Raw genomic sequence first — 27484 nt, 5'->3', positions numbered from 1 at the left:
TGACTGGCCCATTTAGTGATATACTAATAATATCATCCTGTTAGAAAACATAGAATATGTTTTATGTTTACACATAGTAAGTGTACATACCTGTGTGTGTATATTTTGTATGTAACACAGTGGTATATAAAAATACTGTGTGAATATAGCTATAAAATATTTAGCAGAAGGTTTGTTGATTGTTTCAGTTCAGACTTTAATTTGTCAGCAAATATCCTATTCATCTGTGATTTAGTTTTGTGGTTGTGAATAACCAAAAGAAGAATAATAAATGTAATTGTCTAAAATAAAGACAAATTAAAACCACACTAATGCAAAAGAGGGAAAAGCTTAGAGAGAGCTAGATAGCATTTTGATCACAGAACTAAACTCATTCACTCATGTATTCAGCAGAAAAGTGCTGCTCTACCGTGTTTAAGTGCTCTTTTTTAAAAAAAAGAAACCAAAACAAAACAAAAAACCACAGCGCCCTCCCAGTGCAATCGGGAATAATTAAGACGACTGTGTTTTGCTGAGCACAGTAACTGCAGTATGCTGATCCCACTGTCTTTTATTTTGACAGAAACCTGAGCTACAACAAGTTGACGGAGATTGATCCTTCTGCCTTTGCAGGGCTGTCGAACCTGCAGGAAGTGTAAGTATTCTTTCAAAGGTTTTAATTGTATTTTGCCAGGGCGGCTTGTGGGCCAGGAGGAAATTGTATATAGTTTCCTAAGACAGTACCTTCCTTTAGATAATTTGAATGAGCAGATCCGACTTGGTGTGGAGGGTTGGGGTTTTTTTTCTCCATATTGTATCTGTGCTGTTTTTTAAACTAATCAATTAGCAGAACACAACATCCCAATTAAAACAGCATAGCTGTTATTGGAAATCATTGGAGTTTGCCTCCCCCAGTCTTGTGCAATGCTCTGAGGGAACAGTTCAGCTGACACACCTGAACATACACACAAAGCTCCATGCTGAAAGCATAACCCTGAAGCAAGGCAGAACAGCCTGGATTGTGATACCTGATGCCAACCTAACCCAAATCTCCCAGGAAACAAAGGTGTAGTGTAGTGGATAACAAAGCACTTAACTGTGTCTCCTCCTCTCTCAGACATTTGTGCTCCTTTTGGAACTAGAACAAATTCTGTCTGAAGTCTGCTAGGAGAGGCTGAAACAGCAGAGCTGTCTTCTGCTTTAGTGGGGAAGAGAAGGAGCTGGCGAAGGTCTGAGTGGCTGTGCCAGACCCCCCTTGCTGGTAAAAGAAACCTTGTGTGGGGAATCACAGGATTTCCTAGCTCCTGATCTGTGTAAATGCTCAGCAGTTAGACTCGCAGAGGAGCTGTGCTTGTTAGCTCTTCACAGTGATTCCTGGGGCTCTGATTTTGGGTTTTGAAAAACGAAAGTGACTAAAATTGCAAGCGGTGGGTTGAGGTAATGAGCTCGTGTTTGAATGTTGAATCGCTGGCATACTTGAGGTTTGGGCTGTGTTTGAAGAGCTACTGATGCCTCATGGGAAACTGAAAAAACATTTCCTTTCAGAAACAATACTGTGCTCTGTGTATATCATGCATTTTCTCTTGTCCTCTGTTTTCATTAAATGTTGGCTCTGGGGCTTGTGGAGGGGCCAGATCCCGTGATTCTTAAATAGGCAAAAGGGTTTACTACAGTGGGAGTTCTGCCTGGCTGATGCCTGCAGGACTGGACAATGGGAATTAATGTGGCATCTTTCCCCTGGCCTGATTGCCCCTGGCTCTCCTGCTTACACTAATAGTAGGGTCTTGCTAGGGATCATGATCAAGTGAGGAATATGCATCAGGAGTGACTGCAGTGCTCTGAAATCAGTTCATTATGATCATCCTAGAGAGCAGTCAGGGAGGTGAAAGTGATGCAGGTCAGCAAAACGCTGCCTGTAGGTTCTGTTTTCTCAACTTCTCTTTAAACTGTGGAAAGCCTTAAATTGCTCTGTGCTTAAAGAAGAGAATTGCAGCCTTGATCCCATGAGACTTTAGAATTATCCTAACATGATTGTGGCTTAGCAATAGCTTTTATTTGTGGAAGTGCCTGAAGGCATGTGACTTCAGGGAGCATGGGGCTGGGAAATGTGTATGGCTTCTTATTCCTTAGGTAGGGAGTTCCTTTGTGCAAAGTGCTGCATGCATCAAGAGCAGGACAAGCTCTGCACTGAACAGTCAGCTGCTAAAAAAAGATGTCAGGGTTCGGGGGAGGTAAGTAATGCAGCCTGCAAAGTAATGGTGCAGATGAGAGCTGCTTGCTATGTCAGAAAGGCAGGGTAAGGGAAAAGGGAGAGAGCAGAGGCGTGAGTAGGAGTGAGAGGGAGCAGTCAGAAATGGGAGACTGGAATGGAGGCAGAGGTCTGGAGCAGAGCCTGGAAGGCAGGCTCTGGAAAGTGTGAAGAAGCTCTATTAAAAGCCCTATCTACCAATATTGGTTGCTTTTGAATAACAGCTAAACCACAGACCACTGAAATAAACTGCATTTCACAAAGAGAACCACATCTGTACTGCCAGAGCATCTCCTTTCTGAGTTGTTTTTTTTTTAAGCACTTTACAAACATTCATGAAATAAGCATCATGCTGTGGCATGTCTTGAGAGCAAGTCAGTGTTTTGCTCTGCGCACTGTGCTGGGCAAACCAAGTCACCCTCGGGGAAAGAGATTGCCCCAAATAATAGATGCATTGATAAGACCTGAAACCTCCCATGATGCTTCAAACACGGTGCCTGTGGTTCCTGAGCATTACAGATGAGGCTCAAAGCTCTGTGTGTGTCTCCATGTGAATAATTAGCGTGATATATTTTCAAAACCCTTTGTTTTGCCTTGATTTTAAGAAAATGTCTGCAAACCAAAAGATTTAAACTTCGTAGCTTATCTTGGATGCTCTGTTTTGCTTTACTGAGATTGTAATAAAGTAATATCTGTATTTACCCTATACTTTTCCCTTTCCCTGGGTTTAGGCAGTTGTTTGTGGGTTGGTTTTTTTTTTGTTTTCTGTTTTAGAAGCTTTTTTTCCTTAAAAGTTTAAGTCTGTGGGATGAAATCTAGTGGCTCAAAGTGATACGAAACCCTGTGATCCCACATGCTCTGAAACAAATAGCTTTGTGCTGATGGAGGCTCAGGTGGCAGGGGCTGGAGCGGAACATTACTTTCTTTCAGGACACCTATGTGTTCTCTCATCCCATTTGGTGGCTCCCTCTTATCACAACCCCCTGGGGTCTGTCCATTCTTGTACCTGGGTTGAAAGGGTGGGATGGAGGGTGCTGCTGTGGGGTGGGCCTCGTGGTCCTTTCTGGGGTTTCCTCAGGTCATAGGGATCATGAGATTCATGAAAGTGATGGTTGCATGGCTCTCAGGTTTTCCAAGCTCATTTGTAACAAAGAAGTAGTAACTGTGCTAAAATTCCTGCCCAAACAACTCACCTTTTATTTTCTAAAGTGCCTTTCACTGAAAGCTCTGGAGAGCTGTGCTATTTTTGAGCAGGCTCCATTTCAGCTTGACACCAGCCTGGCAACTGGACCGTAAATATTTTATACGGGTGGCCCCCCTCCTCCTCTGCCTTAGCATCCAGAGGCAGCAGGTTTGTGTTGTCAAAGGGGAAGGCTGGGGAGGAGAACGGAGACTGAAAGTTTAAATTTGTTGAGCCTGGCTGTTCTGGTTTGGGGTTTTTTTGCTATTTTTGCTATTTTTCTTGTTCCTTTACATGGGGGAAGGAGAAGATGAGATGGAAATCCCAGGCAAATACCGAGCTTGGCTGTCTCTGCATTGGCAACTGGTGCCTGTGAGCCAAGAGAGAGGATGAGGTGGGAGGACTACTTCTGACCTGACAGGAGGCTGATATATGAAAATCACACTTATGTCAGAGGAGGGTTTGACCAGTCGTTAGATGCTTGTCAGTGTTGGAGCTGCTTAACCAAAGCTGACCTAGGATAGCAGAGGGTGGGCCTAATTATCCTCCTTCTCCTGTGCCTTTCCAGAAGATGCTCAGTTGGATGTTAATGAAAACGTGGCACAAATATAAGCATTTTAATGGTCTTTCCGGCTTGCTTTGTACCTTTGAAAGCTCTAGACCTTGCTGTAATATGAGCAACAATGAGCTTTTAGTTGCAAAGTGGTGCTCCTTGCTGAATTGCAATGCATCTGGCTTTTTTTCCCCTTACATTTTAAAGTACAGGTATAATGTCAGACGCAGAGACAAGGCTGAGGAAAGCATTTATCCCAGCAGTGCCTGGAACTCCTCATGAAATCAAATATCTTGCCTGCTCTCGGAGGAGTCAGAAGGAAGTTCAGGGATGGGTGTACCGCTGCCCTCTCCCACCTGCCAAAAATGGTTTTAAAGGAAAGAAAAAAAAAAAAAAAACCCAAACAAAAAACCCCCCATACCACAATTTAGGATTGCCCCAACTCATGCCCACAGCTTAGCACACCTCAGCTGTGCCACGCTCCCCTGCCCGCTACAGGATGCTCTGCTTCTCGCACCCAAATTGTGATCTTTTCGAGATCCCCTTGCAGACCCCCTGCAGAAGGGGAACAGTTTAAAAGCGGACAGCAGCAAGAGACCCGGCGAGGTTCTGCCTCAAGCGATGGCGGCCGGGGGTCCTGGGGAGCCGCCATGTGCTGCCTTGCTCAGCCTGGCAGGGGCTCGGCTTTAATTGCTTCAGCATGTGGCTGCGGCGGGGTGGGGGAGCGGGCAAGATGGGTAAGAAATTAGGTAATTTTCAAGCAGCCAGACAAGTGACTGTTACAGTAATTAATTGACTAATTCACCATACAAACAAGGGCCCTTTAAACCAAGGAAGAGCCAGTCACATGGCAAGGATCTGTTTTCACTCAGAAAAACACTTCAAACATTAGGCCATTGAAGGGGACATTGTTGTACCAGCGCTTCCAGGAGCAGGGCCCTGTCTGTAATTGCCATTAGCCCCGGGGGGCTGCGTGGTGTTCCCCAGCCGGCTGGCCGGAGCAGGTCACCTGCTTTCGGTGGCATTGCTCTGCCCAGTGCCAGTTTTTTGTGTGTCTGTTGCTGGGTTCGGGGATTTCCAGAGCTTGGCCTGGTGTGGAGCGGAGGCCTGAGGCTGCCGTTCCCTACCGCCATGGCACGCTGCTGGGTCCCCACACCCTGGCCTGACATGGAGGGGCGAGTGGGGGCTGCCGCTTGGGGGGAGAGTTAAATTCACTGTCCTGAGGCGGCGGGAGCCAGCTGCCTCATGGCTGTGGGTGCAAACAGTTTCCGATCTCAGGCTTGGCTCCATGACTGTGGAAACTCAGGCGAATGGAGGGCTGTGGCACAGTGCCTTCCTCAGAGGCACTTGACTTCACTTAAGGAAGCGGGTGGAAGGGGAAAAAAAGCCTTGCTTTTGTAAAGAAGATACTGTGGGACCAGTTATGGTGGCTCTCCTTTTAAAGGGTTGGGTTCGGAGGTTAAGGTGGGACTGTCGGAGAGACCCAGGCGAACCCCCTGAGATGGAGGCCTCTGCCAAAATGTCGATGTTCCTGGAGAGTCAGGGGCTTTGGATAAGGAAGTGCTGTGGCTGTCCCCTGCTCCCGCTTGGTCGTAGGCTGCTTGCTTCAACAATTAATTTCTCTTTCTTGCAGGCGACTGAACAACAACGAGCTGACCGCCATTCCTTTCCTGGGACCTGCTGCTTCCAGCGTCCGCTCCCTCCACCTGTAAGTGACTGCTGCCTCTTTTGGCTTTTGACTTTGGGCTGTTTGTGGGGTGGGTTTAGCTGCTACCAACTGAGAGTTTCGTGGGTGTCACACCCACTTCTGCTGACTTTTCAGATTTAGTTATCAGGCTTGTTGGCACCTTAATTAAGAAACATCTTCTGGAGTCGTGCGATTTGTACGAGGTTGGGCTCAATTAATGTTGTGCTTATGCTCAGGAGTAACTTATGTCAGTAAACTCCACAGGTTAGTTGTGTGCTGAGTAAAAATTTTCTTTTTTTCCTCATCTGCCTTTGGGTTTCAACCATTATGTCATGCTTGTGCTATTAAAAGAGTATATAATTTTACCTTTTCTTTATTGTTCTCTTTTTTCCCTGGCCTTGTTCTGATCATTTCTTCTTTTTTCTTAAAGCTAGAGACTATCCACATCTTAATCTTTCAGAGAACTCATTCCAGACCCATTTTTATGGTCTTTCAACTTTTTTTTTTTTTCCTTTTTTCTTTTCTTTTGAGAGCATGATTGGTGATTGTAAGGCTAGATCTGGAGAAGCTTTGAAGTTCCTAACTTTGGTAGTTTAGGTGTGTGCAGAAGTGTTAAGACACCTGAGAGCCCTTGTGTATCTGCCACTGATGATCTCGGGTTGAGGATGCTACTGAAGGGAATGAATACAACATAAAATTAAACTTCTTGGTACCTTAGGAGTGTGGATTTCTAAAATTATTTTTGCTTGTAATGCACACCAAGAAGGAATTTTGCTGAGGTGTGCATGATACCTCCCAAGTTCCTGGGAAGGGGAAGTAGTTATAGCTGATATGGACTCCAGCAAAGTGCTTGAGCAGTTCAAGCGATGGCTTCCAGTGTGCATGACCTTGCAGCATACACCCACAAGCAGGTGTCCATATTTGCCATGGATTTGCTTCTTGTAGTGGAAAATGCCCATGTACATACCACCAGGTGATTGGCCTCTCATGCTCAAAAGGCTCTGACTTACTCTGAGACAACCTTGATCTGTTGACTAAAAGTACATTCCTATTATTTAAATCAAGGACAGAATTGAGTACGATGAACTGGCACTGTTCCTGCTCTTCCATTAGGCAGTGTTAAAATATGCAAAGCAGAAGAACTCCCTCACTGTCTTAATTCAGTTTAAGGATCTTAGCTTCAAATTGGTGTCCATATCTTACTTGTGGCATGAAGTGAGTTTAGCTTTTGTTTGAGATATGGTGCCTTTGATCTGGTTCTTGGGTATACCGTGTTCCTGGAGAGCTGATGAAGGGTCTAAGTGCTCCTCTGCTATCATCAGCGCTGGATCTAGCAAGTGTCTCTGTTAAATGTATAAGTAACCACTTCGCCTCCTGGGTGGAGGGGTGGCTTGTGTCTCAGCAGTTATCAGACCTGTCAAATGTGTCACATGCAGTTGGTGTGAAACCATCTTGTTTGATTTCTGCCTCCTGCCACAGCCTCTCCCTGCTTGTGTGACCACATGTGAAGTCTGGATGCGTGATCTGGGGGCTGCTGGTTGCAGAGCAGGGCGGTAACTCCCTCCGAGCAGGGTCCCTTGTTTAAGGCACGATCCCCTGACATGAGAGGCCATCTGCCTGCCACTTGGAACTGAGCTTACCAGGCTGCCATATAACCCCGTATGTTGTGCATTGGGATTCAAAAAGCTCCAGAAATCTGATTTATGGGTGGAAAGCTTGCATACAATTTACCATCCAGGATATAGTTTTAGGCCCCCCAAATTGGCTTTTCTTTCTCACAAAGTCTATAAATGATCCAAGTTTCACAAGCCCCTGTTGTTATTTTTGCTATTAATTTAGCCGTTGGCAAAGGACCAAATTGTTAGGGCTTTGGGTTTTTTATTCCTGAAATGAAATAAGCAGTTTGGAAAGGAGGAATAATGACTAGTGGAAGGCAGTAGATTTACTGCTCCTGAAATTTCAGAGTGGTGCAGAAGGAAGGGGAAGGTACAAAGCCAAATGATAAAAGGGCGGTATTCTAAACAGACCTGCTTAGTATCACTTTCCAGAAATCTGTATTGCTTTCCTCAGCTGCTACACATAAATAACTCTGATAGTGGGATTTGTAATGCTGCTGTCATACCTCTGCAAGAAGGATCTCCTTGTTTAGCTTGTTTCAGAGAATGCCACTTTTTTTTCCCCTTGCATTTCCTTTTAATATTTATCAGAGGTAAAAATAATCTGAAAGATGTTTTAAAGTACCTGCTTTAATCAGTGTTGCTGACTAACTCACATTGGAATGATTTGCTGAGGAAGTGAAGCTTTCTCCATCCTCGGGAGTCTTTTAATCAATTGGATGGCTTCCTAAAAGATGGTCCTTTAGTTCAACTGTAGGTTAATGGGCTTCATACACAAATTGTTGGGTAAAGTTCTTTGGCCTTGTGTGATGTCAGGAATCAGATTATATGGTCATACTGGTTTCTTCTGGCCTTCAAATCTGTGAAGTAATAATTGGGGAGGCTGCCAAACCAAACCCAGGGTGAAGACTCATAATGAAGATTGTGTACTGAGAAACTGGTTTATGTTTAAGTATATAGTGTTACAGTGTATTCTTACTGCTAAAGAAAAATAAATACATTTCATTTTTTTTTTCAGTGTTTAGAAATGTGTGAAGTGTGTTTACCTCACAAACCTCTGAAGTAGGTTTTGTATATTGCATGTGGTTAAGTATTTCCAAAGGGCTGTGACTGTATTATAAAAGCAAAGGTTGTGTATTTGTCACTCAGAACAGCCCTTCTGAATGAGTTACTTCTTTTTCCATAAAGGTTTTTTTTAATAAGCTTGATGGCTTTGCATTCCCTGTTTTAGGGTTTCCCATACCTGTATCCATCACCCAAAACTTGCTTGACCCCATGTGTGTGTGGACCATGGGCCAGTTATGTATATATGTAAGCATGTGGGAATCTGTGGGAGAGAGAATTCTCAAGGCTTTCTGCAAATCTTTGGATGTTTCAGATTGCAGATGGATGCAGGCATAACATATGTATCAAACATGCAATGCCCTAATATACTGCCATGAAGTTTAGTTCAGTTTAATTATTCCTTGAAGAGTCAGTTTGTTTGCCTTGCACGTTGAAAATACTGCCAAAGTCGTTCATCTCAACAAGAGCAAACATAAGGGACTTGATAAGGCTTTTAATAGAACAGAAGGGAAAAATAATCTATGTACGGGTTACCAAATAAAGACAGACATTAAATGCAAACATCTGTTAGTGCAAACAAAAGCCAGGAAATTCAGCTGGGAGGGGGAGAGACTGAATCTGGATTCATTCCGAAATTACATCGGAGTAGCTGAGAGGAGAATCTTGCCTGAAATTCCCACAGCATTTGTAATTTAGCTACAGTTCCTAGACTTGGACATTTGGGAGTTGATGGCAGGATGTTTTCACTGACATGCTCTTGGCTGAGGATTTCCCTTCTCAGTGTTCTGCTGCAACTCAAGTGTGTTAACTCTGTAGGCTCTCGAGAAGACTCTGTTACCTGATCTGGTGGGGAATGGGAGGATGGAAGAAACCATTTATTTGCAGCAGAACTGAGGCTGTTTATATCCAACTTCCTCACTAATTTGTGTGGAGAGTCTCTTAGCCTTGCTAGCATGCCAGGTAAGAGGAGGACCTGAGCTGCAATCAGCTCTGCATTGGTCTGTTACTACAGGTTTCCCACAAACCCCTGTGCAGGCAGAAGCTCAGCCCTTACTCTGGGGCCTGTCTGCCACTGCGTCATCTACCTGCGTGTGGGTAAATGCATCCTGGAGGGCTTTTGGGATGTCCCCACAGGATGACGGAGGTGGATCTTTGTCCTCTGCCCTGGCTCCAAGCTGGCCAGCCTGATTCAGTCAGCATCCACCAATGCAGGCACACCAACACAGGCTGTTATGCAGCTGTAGAGCTCAGTGGAGAGCCTGCTAACCAGACCTCTGAAGCAAGCATTGTAAACAGACCATACTCTGTGCCATGTCCTTAGCTGGCTAGGAATTAAGGAAGTTAACAGATTAAACACTTAAAAATAACTTTCATTTCTTTCACTGTAGATCTTTTAAGCCCCCAACCATTTAAGAACAAAGGGGATAGTGACCCACGGCAGTCAGCTGTATGTTAGCAACGGTCAAAGCTGTTTGAGATGCTTTGGCCCCATGATCTTGCTCTGAATAAGCACAGGCAACAAGCAAGTCAGAATAGGGATTTTTGGAGCAAAAGAGTGTGAAATAGGATTAGCTGATTCACAGAGGATGCAGTGACATTCTGCAGTGTATTTATTGGGGAAAGCGAAATCAATAGGACTGCTCTGCTGCCAAACTGAGCATAAAAGTCTCTTGAAGAAAATCAGTCTTCTTTACAGGCTCATTAATGTAAAGATCAATTCACATTAAACTGTAATTAAACAGAGAGGGCTAATAGGAGAAGGGTAAGTGATCTACTGTGCCACAGGCAAAATATATCATGCAAAATTTGAAAACTAAATACATGGAGAATTGGAAACTGGGAGTGGCAGGGAACATGCTAGGTCTGCTTGAAAGAACTAGTAAGCTCAGATGGTGATTGGGGCAGCACAGTCCTCATGAAAAGGAGGGTACTCTGTGGAGTTCCATCTAGATGTCGGGGGTAAGACAGGTCAAAGACTGTAATTTCTGCATCGGGACTAATGTTTCCATTTGAATTGTGTGGTTTCTTGGAGAGCTTTTCCTCCAGGTGTTGGGGATTTCATTATAATTCTGGTTAAACTGGTCACATTGTTAGTAATGTGACCCTTGTTTCTTGTCTGACTTTGGCTTTAATTTTCATTGTATCTCATTAGACCCTTGTACTGGATTAGAGTTGACTGGTCTTGGAGATCCCTAACGTGGCAGAATTGGGATCACACTATTGATAGTTCTCCTGGAGCTGTTGCCTCATGCTTTCTCAGTGAAGGCTTGGGAAAGCAACTGTTATTTTAGTGCTGTTTGCACTGCTTCACTAGTGTTGTCAAATGGGGTTTGCAGAGCCTTTCTAAAGACCCATGTGGTCCATTAGATTCTTTGAGCTGCCATTTTGCTTTCACCCAAGACAAACATGTCTTGCTGTGTTAGCTGAAACAATGCTAGTAGTCACTGTACTCTGCTGATCCAAGTGTGATCTAGCAAATACACCTTTGTTTCCTCAAGCTTTTCCCAGGAGCTGAGGTGGCGATGTTGAGATGTGTGACTCCAGGTCATCCTTGCTTTTCAAGTTAAGATGGTGAAGACTTGACTGAGTATCAGGAGAACTGCAGCTTCAGTTCCTGCCTGTGGCAGCCTCTCTGGGTGACCCGTTAGAGGAAAGAGCTCAAAACTACTGCATCTGTGCTGTTCGTAGAGCACAGCTCAAGCCATGAGGTGTGAGCTCACTTCATGTTCCTGACTAGGCCAGAGTATAAACCTCTGTGTAGGCGGTGTTGATAGTTGGGAAGTTTGGGCTTAAATGAAGAGTTGAGGTTTGAGCTAACATGATAGTATAGATGTAGCCTTGGAGGCCATTTGTGGCCTAGGATCCTGCTGTGCTAATTGCTGTACAAACAAAACAACTGCCTTGACCCCCGAGAGACTTAGTCTGCAAGTCATCTTTGCTGGAGTTAAAAAAGGATGATCTAACAATTAAAAATAAGGAGAATACTCTGTTAATTCCATCTGGGTCATAGCAAGCAGTTTTGTACTCGTAAGCACAAAATCCAGATGACTCAGATGCAGCCATGTGCGGGGTCCGGTTGAAGTCAGCAGGCTCTGCTTGTGTGCAGGATGTGTCTCGGGCAGCTCAGAAAACCGTGTTGCCCGCCATGCTGCATAATTACTTGCACAAAGAAAACTCTCTCTGGTAAGTAAGGCAAAGTGGTATATGCAGGTGTAGATCCATCAGTGGGAGCAGATTCACCCCCAGCCCCTGCTTGTGTCAGTTCTTACGTAGTGTAATGTCTACAGGGACCAATTCTCCAGTGTTTACTCAAGCAATTCCCCTCAGAGGCTGGAGAGAGTGTTGCTTTCTGAGGATTTGGTCCACGCTACAGACTATACTACCCAGCTTCTATTTTTGAATGTGAATATATTGATGTGGAAAGGTGAATAGAAAGAATGCTGGCAGTCGGGCTATTCAGTATGCAAGCAATGTACAGGCATAAGATACTCTGAAACCCGCCTTTCCTGTTTGTTTTGCTCAGAGTTCATAGTAAGGCTCTGGTGCGTAAAGTCTGCTAGTTTTTGAGGCCAAAGACTGCAAGAGCCTTTCCCAGTGGAGGAAATTCTCATTAATCATATGCTCCCAAGTACCCGAAGAGACGCTGTTTTGACTTCTCTTTTGGGCTGTTGGAACTATTCTAATCATTTGCATGTCCTCTTTGAGCTTTCAGATATAATGTGAGCGCATGGAAATGGCAAAGGATCTGAGGCTATTCCAGGGAAATGAGTAATCATTTCTACTAGAAAAGCAACAGCAGTAAAGCACATAGTCCTCAGACTCAACAAAAGAGCATCAGAAAGCAATGTGGACACATATAGAGCAGTGTAAAAATTGGCCAGAGGAAAAAGATAGTGAAAGTTGGTGGCAGCTCATGGAATACCAGTTACCCCTTGAGGCTACTTTATTATATATTTACTAGTGAGGATAACCGTTTTGTGCAGCTGTAGCAGCTTCTTCTGTGAGTAGAGAATTGCTTTGAGTTGGGCTAGGTCTGCTCTGACATCTGTGTGCTGCTTAGCAGGCCATGCTAGGTTAGTATTTGTCCTGGAGGAAGGAGAGGACACAAGTGGTGTGGGATGGAGCACGAGGTTAGGAGTTGGAATACTGGAATAATTTTTTGTGTGTGTCCCACATACTCATTACACCCCAAGACCAAGTAAATTCCTGTTTGGGTAGGCCTGCTTCCTCCAAGCTGAAGAGCAGGTATTGCCCCCGGGCAGATGTAACTCATAAATGTAAAGCATCTTCTGGTGGATTGTCCGAGGGCAGGTGCGTGTCATCTACAACACACAAGCTGGTTTCCAAGTTCTGTCCCTTTGCAGATCAAGTCTAGATTAGTTGTTAGGGTCATTTGTGACCATGGTCTTTTGTTAAGGTCAATATGAAAAATAGCCTCATATTTGAGCCTCAGAATAGCCCAAACTTGCTACTATTAATATCTGTGGTAGATTGACTGTCTCATTTAGCGGCATTTGGCAAATAAAGCACATGTCTACAAAACCAATTCCTTTGTTAGTCTTCACAGGCTGAGCAGATTTCAAACATAAATAACTTGCTGAGTTGAAAGTGTTTTAGCAGATTGGAGTTCCCTGCCTAAAAACTGCTAGTAATGGCAATTTAGTTTGTTCAGGGGTAAGTAAAAGCAGAGTTGCAGTTAAATTATTTCTGGGTAGAATTCTCTACCCATTTTTCTCTCTGAAAGCTTGGCTAATTCAGTTTTGTAACAAAACAGGAAACTATCAGTATGTGTTATTGTTTCTGTGCTTTCCTCCCTACTGGGATTGCCCAGTTAGTCCTCATTATTAGTTGTCAGTTTATCCTGGTTGTTAGAGCAGTAGTGCTTGTTCAGAGCATCAGATAGATGCCTAGCAAGGAGTAAGAACAGGGGTGGGAGTAGAATTGTGATTTTTATTTTTTTTTTTTTAAAAGTATGGTGCCGTAAAGCACTTTTAAAACCTCTCCATTTTGTTTACCTTCAAGCGTCCTGGAAGACTTAAGAACAGGCAGTGTCTTTTAGTTCCTCTGTGTATAACAAGGCTAAAACTGTTTCAGCAGAGGTGTTAAAAAAATGAATCCTGCCCATGTGGTTCAAAGCCCGGTGAGTAAAACATCAGTTTTGCCATTTACCTTCTGCTCCATATGATGCTTAGCACTTCCATCATTGCTTCCACTGGCACCATTAGGAATAGTGTGTAATTCAGGGTAAAGAAACACTAGTGTAAACAGTGTTCACTAAAATGTGATCATGCTATGTCTAGGTTGGAAAAGATTAGCAAAAAAACCCTCTAGAAGGCTCATTTCTAACTGAATAAAAGCTGGCTATGTGCTGGATTTTCTGTTATTTTTAACCCATGTTAAATTCCCTGATTAATTGCAAAGATGAACAATAGAGATCACAAAAAAAGTTATGATCTTACTCTTGCAAAAACAGCCCTGCTGTGGGGGTATGTGGGGTGGAAGATCTGATTGCTGGTTAAGGTAGACAAGAAAGTGATCAGTCATACCTTTAGATGAAGTGATCACTTAAGAGGCCACCCTCCCTTCCAAGTGTGTGCATAACTCTTGCTTGTTAACAGGAATTCCATGTGAATATTGATTGGGAATAAGTGGTTGGGTGAGTACATGTTCTGCGTGTCAAACCATTTAATGTTCAATTGCACGTCAGGGAAAATAGCAAAGGCAGCTGGAAATTGAAACAGGAGTGCAGGGGCGTGAGAGTGAGAAGACAACTGTTTTAGTGGTCAGATTTGAGCAGAGAAAAATAAGTTGGGGAGAGGGGAAGAACTAAGAGTTGATGGCAAAAGAGAATCTATAAACGGCTCATTGTTTTTAGACTTAAAATATCTTCTGTCCAATCCATATATTGCAGATCACATGCTGCATGGAAGCAGTTGCTGAACGGAAGGGTGTTTAGCATAAGTGGGCTTAGTGTAATTTTTCAGGTGCCCTGGAAAAGGAACACCTTTTGGTGGTCTTATTGAAGACTCCCCCCCCCCCCCATCATGTTCTTGAGGCAGCTGACCTCTTTTTCAGAATAAGAGGAACTGAAGAAGTAAATGGTCGTATTAAAAAAAAAATAAATAAAAACAAAACACAAATACTTGAAGAACTTATTGGCTAAGTAGTGGTAAATGCTTACCACTGATTTTACAAGATCTGCTCTAGGGAAGCTTGAACAGATAGCGTTTTACACCAGCCTGGTTTAGCACAATAGCAGTTCTACTTCAGAGCTCAAATTTTCTGTTCCCTGGATCTTTTGACACCTTGTTCTGCAGTTTCCTGAAACCATCCTTCATACTTGACATGCTTTATTAATAACAGCGTGCCTAGACTTGTTAAGAAGAGCTAACTTGACCATTCTTTGCTAACTTGACCATTGCTTTTCCACATAGGAGCTGTTCTTTCTTGCAGGCTTGAACAATCTCAGCAGAGCAGAGCTCACAGTGAAGTCTGCCCAGAGGCTATCCCTGTTCTGGCGACCTTGCTGACAACACAGATAAGCCCTTTCAACAGAGCACAAGTGTGTGTCATGTTGGAACAGACTAACCAGCCAGCCTATCTACATCTCTAAAGTGTTAACAGGAGTTTGACTGGCCAGTCAAAAATGTGTTTCTCCAACTGCTGCCTTCTTCAAGGGGCAAGTCTTTTAGCAACTTCTGCCGCAAGTCCCATGAGACTTTGAGAGTTTGATCGCCTGGAGAGCAGACGTATTCAAGTGTGTTGTCCTTTATTTATCTGCCTTACCATCAGAGTCACAGAGCTCTTGTGTAGTTAAATCCACCTGTCTTCATTGTGCTCCTGTCAAAGGTGGGAAGAGCCCCTGTGTCACATCAAGGCTTTCAGGGACAAACAGTGCATGCTATCAAGAAGTCTGCTTGCAATTACAGTTTGGATTAATGTCGCAGCATCACAGGCAGAGTAATTACATTCGGTTTGCACTTAAATTGCTTCTCCGCTTGTGTATTTTCCCCTCCTCACTCCTGTGGAGAGACAAAAGCAAAACAAAGCCACCCACAAACCACATGCACTCACTAGGCTGTGGTGGATCTTCTTTACTTTGATCATTTATTACACAAAGAGAAACTAAGATCAGCATCAGGATTTAAGGATAAAAGTGCCTATGTGCCCTGTGATCCTGGACCCTGTTGGCTTTTAAATGAAAACACTGCCCTTGTTGATGAGAAGCACAAAACTTGCTGCAATGAAAACGAAAAGAGGCTGCTGTCTCTGCTTGGGAGTGGGACAAGGTGATTGCCCCAGCCTCTGCTCTGGGCTAGTTAAATTGACATCTACGCTGGATCTGATTCTTAGTGTTTGTTCTTCCTCGTCACAAACCTGACTCATCTTTCAGGCCAGTGATAAGGATGGGGGGGGCTAGGCAGCAGCCCTGACAGAGTGGCTCCTTCTGCTGGGTGCTGTGCAAGTGTGGGGCTGTGGAGAGCAGGAACTCATCAGAGCAGCAAACTGGTAGGGGTGAAGCTAGGCTCTTTCTTGGCTTCAAGAACTGGCTTATGCATTTAATTTGTGATAGAAAATTGAGTTTGGCTGGCATGTATAAGCAGCAGAAGAAGGCCCTCGAGGAAAAAGTGCAAGAGGAAAAGCCAGTGGCAGAGCAAGAGAGTAGCAGACCAAAGACATGAGATGTAGAACATAGAAACACTGACCTGACTGTCATCTGCCAGCAACTGAATGATCCCTTTCAAATACCAATGGAGCCCTTCCTTCAAAGATGCTCTGCTGAGTCCCTTGACCCCATTTAGATAGCTGGTGCAGAGCTATGTGGTTTCCTGCATTCTTGTATGAGAACTGCCATTTGCCTTACATGACACTCTTCCTTCTATTCCCATAGGAAAATTCTCCTCCTTAGCAGAGTTCAGCACTCACCAGGGCCTCTACTCTCCTTTGCAGCCTTTCTCAGTGCTTGCTCCAGACTGAGGTCAGGGAATGTGAGAAGATGGAGAGTGACAAGAACAGTGGTTTGGACTGAGAACTGGAGGAGAAGGGGGTGAAAGACTAGCGCAACTATGAGTGTTCACAAACTGGCTCTTTCAAAACCAGCATTGATTATGCTCAGTGACTTGGAGCTCCTCTCCCTCCCTAGTGCCAGAGAACTGGCCAAGCTGCATTACAAGTTGGGCAGTCCTTGCTGAAGATCCCTGGCCCCAGCCCTAGCAGGTGCATCATCCCATTGAGAGATGCACACAGTGACTCTGAAGATGATCACCGAGATGTTTTGAGGTAGAGCTGCACACAGGGAGATGAACTTGTGTTCTAGTATTGAGTTCATAAAAGTTCAGGAAAGCTCCTTACAGAGAAGTTGTGACAGACAATGGAAGATGCTTTGCACAGCCTTTTTAATGGATCTGTGCCCTTTGTGAATACATCATTTAAAAAGCCTCTGCAGAGTACAATCTCCATGAAACATCCAGTGTAACCAGAAGAGAGCAGAAACTCTGGTTCTCTTGGAACCACCCTGTTGCTGATGGGGGGACTGTGCCCATAACAGAGACTGTCTTGTCTTCAGGAATCTTAATTTGCTTTGATGTCATAACAGGTTGTGTAATCTGCTGAAGAGATAAGACAGCCTCTGTTTCAAAGATGACTAACTTCTAATGCTGCCTGTCCCACGCATTTTGCTCTGTTAGTGGAATTGAATGCTGAAGGCTCAGGAAGTTGCATATTGCAAAAAAATAGCCGAAATCATATGGTGGCAAGTCAAAAAAGTCCAGTGAGAGTAAATGCAGATCAAAGTGAGGGAGAGAGCTTTTAAAAATTACATCACTTACCTCAGTGGATCTAACACACAGCATAAGGTCATCTAACAAGTCAGAAAGTTTACATAAACACTGCTAGTGCAGAAATATCCTAAGAGAATGTGTATCTCGCTGGATGTGGTGGTTTTGGTTACATGAGAAGAAAGGCTTTCCTTCATGCAGTTCATACTGAACTCAACAAAAGCCCTTAATGAGTGTTTGTCAAATCCAGGCCCTTGCTTATGTCCAGCTGCTATTAAAGTCAGCTTCTAAGGAGCATGCTTGATCTCTGCCTAACTCTCATCCATGTGGCTGCCTTATGAAAGAGCTATGAGAGCATGCCTGGCAGGAGGATAACATCTGCCCATGATCAGGTACCTGGGGCCCAAGGATGCTCTGAGGCCACAGTTGGACTGCACCAGGGTCAATGGTTGCAGTCCATCAATGTGAGAGGCAGGTGAGTTTGGTCCTGTGGGTGGCCACGGAGTAGCCCGTAATAGATAGTGAAAACATAGCCCTTGTGTCACACTGGTCTCACATGAAGAGTTTTGTTGACTGCAGTGAAACTGTTTGTGTGAGTCATAGTTTGCTTTGGGAATAAGGAGTACATAACACAGCCCTTTGCAGTGTCACTGACTTGACTTGCAGGTGGCTGCTGCTCCCAGGTCCAAAGGGATGATTTAGCAAATCTCATCTCCCAGACTGCTTTCTGACTCTAAACATCCATGACCTGGAACAAAGATGCAGTCACTTCACCATGAAAGGCTGCATTTTTTTCTGCACCCTCCTCCTCCTCCTCCTCCAGAAAAAAAAAAAACCAAACCAAACAAACCCTGTTGTTTTTTGAACCCCCTGTCTGTCCCAGCCTGCATATAGCTGGAGGTAGTTTGCTTCATGCTTGTCCATCCTCAACCACCAACACAGGGTGAGAACATAACCTGATGAACAAAAGCCCCCTGAAAGATATCTGTTTTGAAGCTGATGTACAGCAGATAGAGAAATGTCTTTAGCCTTTCTGCCATAGTTTGATATAGTTGGAATAGCTCCATCAGCCTGTTCTTGCTTTATGCTTACGTATGATGGTTTTCAGTGAAAAACAGTCATGGAAAACCATCATGGATTTTATTTGCTGCGTCTTAGAAAGACCTTTTTCTGAAGGATTGCTAGGGAGAGGGAAGATCCTGACATACAGCCTCATACAGAGGCTGTAAACCTCTTACAGAGCATGTAAACCTTTAAGGGGAAGTTAGGATACCCATAAAAATTAGGCCAGGGGTTTTTTTGGTGGTATGTTGGGTGGGTTGCGCTTTTTTTTTTTGTGGCTGACCCTAAAACGCAGTGGCTGCTTGGCCTGTCACTGCTCTGCTCTTGTGTGTGCAGCCGGCACCTGAACAAACAGAGCTGTATCTGCGGCAGCCTGGGAATCTGCCAGGATTCCTCAGGGAAAGAGTGATTCAGAGCATCTGAGAAAAGTGGGGGCTGCTTCCATGCATCCTTGCTTCCTGCCTGGACAATAACCCATGTGGCCTTACTCTGAAAGGACAGTGGGGCTGTTGCCATAAGCAAATACAGTGCATGTTGCGTTGGATAAAAATGTACATTCTTGTAATGGTACAAAATCTTGAGCTTCATGGATTATGCTGGCAGTGCTGACATGACAGTGCAAAGTGTCAGACAGCTAGTGGGGCTTTCCTGGGGCAGTTGGGAAGCATGAGGGCTTATGCACTTTGTGCAGTTCGGTTTTTCAGGGAAGATCTCACGTGAAGAACTTGAGGATGGTGTGCCACAGATCTCCAGAGTGTCACCTGCATGTTTACTTCATCTTCTGCTGCAGAGATAGCTTCGCTACACCTAGGTAGCTCTTTCACAAGTTACGGTACAGAGGAGGAATTTTTCTGGAATAAAAGTCTTTGGAAGCAAAAAAAAATTTTACAAGTAAAATGTTAAAATCACGTAAGAAGTTCTGCATTGATAAACCGGATGATCTTTTGAGTCAAAGCTGATGTCCAGGTCCCAATGACATTCTCATCTTTCCTTCTCTCCGTGCATTAATAAGAATCACTTGGGACAAATCTTCAGGTATTGATTGTAATAAGGTGACCAGAACAAACAGAAACATTTCTGTTGCTGCTGTTGTAAACACAAACACATCTTCCAGATTATCAGTTCCCCTTTATCCTTGTCAGGAAAACTGCTCAGATTGCGTTCTAGTCTGAAACTATGATTATTTTTTTTTATTATTTTTTTAATTATTTTTTTGTGTGTGTAGGGAGTGATGGGCTAAAATCAAATGGCAGATCATCTAAGGTGAGAGTTTAGGAACTCATGTCTCGAATTTTCCTTAGTGTTTCTAGGAGGATCAATCTTGGATCTCCGTTTTCTCTGAGTTGAGAAGGTGGAGGAGGGCAGGTAATTCCAGGCATTGGTTAGTCACAGTGTATGTGATCCGTCTCCTGTTACGGTGCCTTTGATCTCGCTCTCTTTGCATGGCCTGTCTCTGACACCAAACCTTGCCCGTCCTTCAGTAGCAAACCCCATAACTCTTTCTGGCTCCAGCATTTAGTTTCTTCAATACTTACCTAGTATGGAAATATTAACCAAACCCTGAACTTTTTAATCTGTTTCTAGTCTTGTGATCTCCCTCGTATGCTAATTTTGAAAATGTGCTGGCATATTAATAGAACCCTACCCGAGATGTGGAGCCTCTGTTTTGAAGCTTGATTTTATTTTTGATGCCTGTAACAGGTGTTGGTTTAATAGATTTGCTGTATTACAGCTTGCTTTTTTTTTTTTTGTGAGCCCAGCCAGCTCTGTAAGCTGACACTACATGAAGGCCAAGCATGTGACTTCTCCCTGCCTTAGCCTCAGTTCACACCAAACATTTGTGCTGCAGACTCCCAGCAGCCAAGGCAGCCTTAATTCAAGCTTTGTCTAAACCAGGAGGTTTTGTGCTGATTGTATTTAAATCAGTCCAACCAAAGCCCCTCATACATTCCCATCTGAGGGTCTGCTTGCTTTGATTTTCCGCTGTCAGCTTTCTAATGGGCAGCTGCTGAGGGGAAGCGAATGTGGCTCAAACAACAAAGCAGCGTCTTTGCGCTGCTCTCTGCATTGATTTCACACAAGTAGTTTGAAGCCATGGTCTAAATTAAACTGATTAGGGTTCTCCAAAGGACAGGCTTGCTGCAAAGAAGGTGGTGAATTCTTCTCCTATTAGGTCTAGTGGAAAATATTTCACAGCCTGTTTATCAAATAAATATTCATAAAGACACTTCGAATGAGGAAACCCACCGGGATTGAAGTGTAACTTTACCACTAAAATACAAGCTGAGATTCCTGGAAATGCTGCAAGCTTTTGACTTTGCGCCACCTGTTGTTTTCCTGCCACCCCCTTCGGCTCCCTCCCAACTTAGAGCAAACCCAAACACACTTTGGCTCCGCTGGAACATTTCACTTGATTTTTGTCTTGCAGCAGCCCAGAGGAGCACAGAGCGTGCGTTCGCTTCCTGACGCGGTCCTCGCGGGCTTGGTTCAGCAACGAGCTGGCTGAGGTTAATCCAAATCTCCTGGAATCCTGAGGTGTCTATTCAAGAGCGGTGCAAAGTGCAAGGGCTAAGAGACTGCACTACCTCGGGGTGTTGAACCAGGGTGCAGGCGGATTAAGCAGTGGTGGCTGGAGGGTAGCTTCCCTCAGCTCTCCTCTCTCTGTTTGCAGCTGTAGCTGGTGCTGACCTCAGGGTGAAGCGGTTCATGAACAAGTGCCATATGCCTGCAGCTCAGAGTGTGAAAGTAATCCATTGCTGACTTTGAGTTACCTTAGTTTGGCACTAAGATGTTACAGTTCAAGATCTTTGTTAGCTGCAATGGAGTGTCTCTGGGAATGAGGTTGGGTATGAACTGGGAAGTTCAACTGTTTTAGCCAGATGCTCCCATATTCATGAGCAAACCCAAATGGACTTGGATGGGTTCCTTAGTTGCTATGATTTCTTTTTCACTTGAGCTGCTTTCACACCAAATTCTTAGTCCTCAGCGAAGGCGGTCCTGCATCATCCTAGTCTGGTATTACGTTCCCATACAGAATGGTAAACCAGAGCTAGAGAGGGGTTAAGAAACTTGCCCAAGGCAGATGAGTCAGTGCCAGAGCTGGGAATAGAAACGAAGAGACTTGGCTCCTGCTCCTGGCTCCAATTGCTCAATCTCACATTGAAGCCCTGTCACCCTATACTCTTGAGGTAACACTGGCTGAAGTGAGACAGGGAAAGCTGTTTCCAGGCTGTGATACCTAAGGAGTGGGGAGAGGAAAAGACACCTGGAGGCAAATTGGTTGTGGAAGCACCGATAATTTGTGCTTTAAAGCCTGGTTTCAGCATTTGGTACTAAAATCTGATCCGTCACCTTTGAAGCCAATGAAGTGTAAACTAAGGAGCTAGTTGGGAAAAATCCAGCCCTTTTCCAGTCACTGCTAAAGGGGAGTGGTGAAGTCATAACGTCACTGGTCTTTTTTCTGTAAAACACCCTTGCGATGAGATTGGGAACAAAGGCAGACGAGCTGAAAGGATCCAAGTAATAACAGCAAGGGTTAAATCACACTTCAGCTCTTGCTGAAAGAATGAAAAACAAAATGTAATCAAGCTAGTAAAAAGTTTGGATGATGTTGCGTTCATATCGCATGCTGTGTATAGGAAAAGTCAGCCTGGCTGGTTTTGTTTGAAGTGCAGTGCTTTGAGAGGGTGCAGTGCTTTGCAGCAAACTGTCTGACATTCCCCAGCTGGGACTGGCCAGGGATGGTGTTTGGAGCCGAGAGTTACATTTGGAGTCAGCCCATGTTTGAAGGAGACACAGAGAGGGAGAGAAAGGAGTCTGTTTTTCTCCTGTGTGAAATAATGCATCCATCTAATCTGCCAGCTGTAGCACATGAAAAGCAAGAGGCAAATGGACAGAAGTCACCTGGAATCTGCAAACATGGCTCAAACAAAACAGTTCTTTCCTGTCCTTTTCTTCCCTTCTTAAGGTCTGTCTTCTGGGATGGGCTGGGAGATCTGGCAGGCAGGCAGATTGGATATACGTTGAGCAGCTAAAGCACAGGAATATTAATACTCCAAAAAAATAACATTGGCTTCTGAAGAGCACTTCGTGTCCAAACTCACTCTGTGCTCTCAGTCCCTTGGAGACTTAGCTGCCCTGCACAGGGACTATCAGGTAATTTATAGATCCTCTACATTCATTTGCATAAGCCTTCATTTCCTGTTAATTTACGGCCAGATTAATCTCGACCATCGCACCCTAGATGAGATCAGAGCTGAATTCACAGCCCCTGCTTCAGGAGAGCTCCAGAGAACATGCTTGGTGTTTGCTTTCACTTACGCCTGTGTTGATGTACTTTCCTGAGTCAGGGTCATACACACATTTAATGGACTCTCTTCTTTTGAGAAGGAAAAAAGATTTAAATTTTAGAACTTGCTGATTCTACTAATGGAGTTCATTGCAAAAGAAACTAGTTCTTAGGGAAAAGAAATCCCCCTCGCCCATGTGTTCAGCTTATGGAGGTCACAAAATTCTGAGTGTAGTGAATTTTCCTGTATTTTAGTCTCACTATAGTATAAATTCACTGGACCTCTGTTCTACTGTGTGCATGGATGTGAAAATTCAGTCTTTCTTCCTAGTTGTAAATGAATATTGGCTATTTGAATAGTAGCCATATTATTGCCTTTTATACAGTTTGTGGCTGTAGAGACCTGTGTGCCTGTATCCCATGGAATAACCAGTTCGGGGACATAAGTTATGACTTTCCTTTGATTTTACTTGACAGCTTTTTGCATCGTATTAGCAGCACACTGATATAGTGGTGTAAAATTTGTCCTTAATGTTTTGTGAGCCTGCACTGAATTAATTAAGTAGCATTTAAACTCTTTAAGTCAAAGCAGCATTTCTGCAAATGTTTCCCCAGTATAAGCGAGGGTTGTGTGCTGGCTGTTTAAAGGGTGAGTCTCCAGAAAGCAAATTGTTCTGGGGATGCAGTTTTTACCCTCTTCCTGTTACAGATACCAGCAAATGTTGTGGTGAAACAATCTGGTTTTAATAACAGGGAGGGTAAAGGAGCAGACCACAGTGCAGGGACCAGGTCCCTTGCCTTGTGCTATTGGTATTTTCTTTTGGGGGGAGAGGTTTTCTTTGAAAGGGGCTTGTCTGAACCCCTGGGAGAGCCTGAAATGGGGATGAGGCTGGAGAAGACAGGCTCCTAGACACCCATCAGCTTCAGTGCCTGGAAGGCTGTGGTTGGCTCATCCGTCAGTTTTTTGTTTCAAAGAGCTGATGCTTTGTCGGGAGAGCTGGGACGTCCTGGTTTGCATTCAAGAGTGCTCTTACTGCCTGTTGTCTCCTCTTCTGGTTACTCAGTAGGTAGCCGGCTGGATTAAGGCACAGTACTTGTCTGAACCCTCTCTACTATCTCTTATTATTCAGCAAGTTCTCAAGTGTCTGGTGAGCGTCTCTGTTTGGAGTGCATCACTTGTAGCCTTGCCAGTAATATCAGTGACTGGTCTAAATTCACATCAGGCATGTGCTCAACTTCTTGTGACTAATGCACAATGTATTTTTTTAATTGATTACTGTTCTCTCTACTGATTCAGGACAGAAAACAGTCAGAGGAAAGGACTCAGGGGATTTTTAGTTAGACCTTGTTGAGTACAGATGAGGTCTAGAGGTATTTAACTGTTTGGTGGCTGTGGAAACCCTGAGGAGAGCTTGTAGTACCTTCTCTGAAGAAAAACATTAGATTAAATCCTTTAGGCTGGTACTGGTAAAGCAGCAAATGCAGGTGATGTTACAGGGTCTGATCCTGTAGTTGGTGCTCAGGCAGAGCACTGGCAGTGCAGAGTTGTCCTAATTGCACACTGGGACAGAGGTAGCAAAAGATGAGGAAACATTTGCAAGAACATCTGCAAGCCCTCTGACAGTATTTCTGTACATTACAAATCATTGTAACATAGTCCAAAGCTGGGAGTTTTCAGAAGAATCTTTGGGAATTAAAGAAACAATGTTTTGTAACTTTTGCTGAGATCATATTTACTTGTCTGTTTCCTGCTCTGAAAATCCCATCCTCTGTGTAAAGCATCGGCAGGTTGCTTAAACCATTCATCAGTGTTCCTTGCCTGCGGGATTAAAATCCAGCCCTGCAGTCCTTGCATGTAACAAATCCATTCTAGAAGTGCAGGCTTCTAGGAGACCGAGCCCAAATTACTGGAAGAAAAACTGATGAATGGAGTCAATAGTTCTGTAGAAGGGAAACATCTTGTACCATACCAGAAAAAGTGCCTGGAAGCTTGCAAATATCTGTGAGCTAGTCTCTCTAGCCATAGGAACAGCACGGGGATTAGAGAAGGTCTGTCTGGTGTGGGTTTCTCCTCAGACAGTTGTTGAAGAAGCACCGTAGGTCCGAGTGTATGAACTCAGGGCCCAGCCTGTGGGTCTGCTGCCGCCTCAGATAGTCTTTCTGTTTTTCTAACAGAACTAAATTGTCTCCATTTCTCTTCCTTACTGTTTCAGGCATCACAACAGGATCCGCAGCATTGAAGCAAGTCAACTGAAGCCCTACGTTACCCTGGAAACGTTGGACCTGAGTTTCAATGACATCACGGAAATCCGAAACGGCTGCTTTCCACAGGGACTTCACATAAAGGAGCTGTGAGTTTTTCTTGTTGGGAACAGCTTTTGTTGAGTTACCACAGCAGAGAAAAGGGCCTCAAACCTCCTTTAAAAAAAGGAGAGGGAATGAACATACAAAGTACAGGGTTATTTGCCAGGATTTTAAAGGCAAAGGAGAATTAGAAGGTAGCACGTTGTCCCTACTGTCAAGTTACTTTTTGAGCTCTGTCTTTTTGGTTTCTGACGTATCTGTAAAGAATGCAGATTATTATTAATCATGTTGCATGGGAATGTTGTACCAGAGAAAAGGTATCCTGCATCGTTTGGGTGTGGGTGTCTTTACAGCTGGAGAACTAGAAGCCAGAAGAACTGTCTGCAGCAGACCTGTGTCTCTTCCCCAGTGGGAAGTGTATGTGCTGTTTCCCAGATCAGCCCATGTGCATCTGGAAGAGGGGAGGGGGAAATGACTATTTCATCATTCAAGTGGCTACTGAATGTTAAGAACAGAAGTCTCTTATTGGTGGTTTGAAGAAAATCAGGGGTTAAGCAGAGTAACACCCTCCCAATAGAGGTGTTTGCCTATTCCAGGAAACATAAAATAATCTGTATTTTAGGTACTTTTGAAGAGGTGCAGACAGATAATCTGCTTGCGTTAAAGGTTGCACCTAAGTTTCTGCCCCTGGTTGTAAGAGGATATGAGAGAGTGGTGTTGTGACTGATGTTTGCCTGTTGTCCTGTAAAAACAGTCTCTGTGGCTAAGACTAGGGTCCAAGTAAGAAAGAGCCTTGGGACAGATGCTGAGGGAAAAACGGGGAATGAATAGAGTCATGCTGCACTGGAGTATTCTCCAGTTTCTGGCTTCCACTCCAAATTGCCTTGCTGAAGTAGGAGGGTATCAAGGAGCTCCTGGGAAGTGTGCAGCACTTCTCCACATTCGTCACATGGCTCTGGGAAAGGCACTGTGCTCTTTGTGCAACCAGAAATCCAACTGATTTGAAGCCACCACTGTAATTTCACCAGCCTGTCTGGAGACCAACTAAATGCTGATAAAAGGAGATTTCTGACAGAACTGTTCATTTTTCTGCTGTGATTTATTGCAGCTACCTGGGGAGCAACAGAATCAGCACCCTGGAGCCTGGTGCTTTTGATAGTCTGTCACGGTCCCTGCTAACACTTCGTCTGAGTAAAAACAGAATCACTCAGCTTCCTGTCAAGGCGTTCAGGCTACCCCGGCTAATACAACTGTGAGTAGAAATGTACACTTTAATTAAGCTCAGCCACACTTTATGGAGACAAAATGTCCCTGAGGATATGCACACCAAATGTCACCCTTCCTCACCTGCTATCTATAAAACTTAGAATACACTGTGCAGTAGACCTCTGCTAGCACCTAGTAAAACACATTGGGAGAGGGTCCTTCTTGTCTTGTAACTATTGGCTTTTCAGGCCATTCTTTTGATCAGGTGGGAAGGGAGGGATGCTGCAGCAGACATCAGCATCTTGTGCACTTGACAGCATAAGACAAATCCATTCCCTTGAAAGCTGCTGGCGTCTGTGACACAAGAGAGATTTGGAAGATGTTTCTATTGTGAGTGACAGGGCTCAGCTACCACGTTAGTTTTTCAAGACCACACAGGTATCTTTATGTGGCAATAAAAAAGCAATGACGGAAGGTTGTTAAACTGCGCGGTGATATTTGGGCAGAGAAAATAGCACTCTAGATGAGTTAACACACACGTTGTCCTGCCTGCGGTCTGTATGGCAGAGGAGCTGCATGGGGACGCATAGACGTCTGCAGCTATAAATATACTTTATGTTTAAAATAGTAGCACTGATGGTTTAGCTTTTCCCTTCTGCTGCTGTTGGAGAAATGGGCCCAGCCTGAGGCCTGTTGCAGTCTTTCCATCAAATTTGATAGGCAAAAGGTCAACCTCTGTCTGTTAACAAAGTCCACAAAAGCTGTTGGAACTCATGTCTCTAAATGGTAACCACTTGAGAGACAAATCCTTAAGCCATGATGTGTCTAAAGAATGGGTGTGCATTTGTGCTTGCATACATGTAGGATTTATAGCCAATTTGGGATTGAACGGTGTGACACAACAGCATGTGCATCTTGAAAGTCTGTTGCCTCTCAGTTGGAAGTTACTGTCTATTGACTGAGAGCTTGTAATCTGCTGTGTTTGTTTGCATCATGTGCAAAAGTAATAAAAATGAGGGTCAACTCAATCTGTTTAGGAACGCAGTTTTCACAGAAAGTTGGAGTAATTGGTACTCTTAAAGACAGTCTCACAGCTGGTTGTTTAACCCTAGAAATAAACATGAATGAATTGCAAGTTATACAGACTTGATGTGTTGTGGAGTTTGCATACAGTTCTTCTGGCAGAGCGTAGTTCACTAATAGCCTAGGAAGTGCAGTAAGGCAAGAGTCTCTAGGCCTGCAAACTTTTTAATTGCTTGCTTGACTTTAATCACACTCAATTTGAGTGCAAGTTTAACATTGTTTTTTTAGGCAGTTAAAAAGTAAGCTTAAAATTTCTGTGGCTTCCTCATGTTTTCCAAAACAAGTTCTGATGTTGTAACCTGCACCATTTTCTTCAACACAAATGCTGAATAGGGAACTACCCTTAGGTTAGTCTTTTATGTGCAGAAAGGTATCCATTTTAAAAGCTCTATCTTCAGCTTTAGTGCATTGCGTCGATGAAGTCTTCCACTGACTT

General features: G+C 44.0%; 1 protein-coding gene across 1 annotated transcript in view; it reads left to right on the top strand.

Annotated features, from left to right (window-relative positions):
- Positions 1 to 27484, top strand: part of LRIG1 (leucine rich repeats and immunoglobulin like domains 1) — a 95918-nt gene that overhangs the window by 37234 nt on the left and 31200 nt on the right. Inside the window, exons 2-5 of the mRNA XM_052777316.1 lie at positions 563 to 634; positions 5594 to 5668; positions 24669 to 24806; positions 25868 to 26011. Of these exons, the coding sequence (XP_052633276.1) occupies positions 563 to 634; positions 5594 to 5668; positions 24669 to 24806; positions 25868 to 26011 (429 nt within the window). The remainder of the gene's footprint in view (positions 1 to 562; positions 635 to 5593; positions 5669 to 24668; positions 24807 to 25867; positions 26012 to 27484) is intronic.

The sequence above is a fragment of the Harpia harpyja genome, chromosome Z (assembly GCF_026419915.1).
Source record: "Harpia harpyja isolate bHarHar1 chromosome Z, bHarHar1 primary haplotype, whole genome shotgun sequence".
Classification (NCBI taxonomy): Eukaryota; Metazoa; Chordata; class Aves; order Accipitriformes; family Accipitridae; genus Harpia; species Harpia harpyja.
The sequence above is the reverse complement of the archived record's forward strand: the minus strand, read 5'-3'. Positions and strand labels throughout refer to the sequence as shown.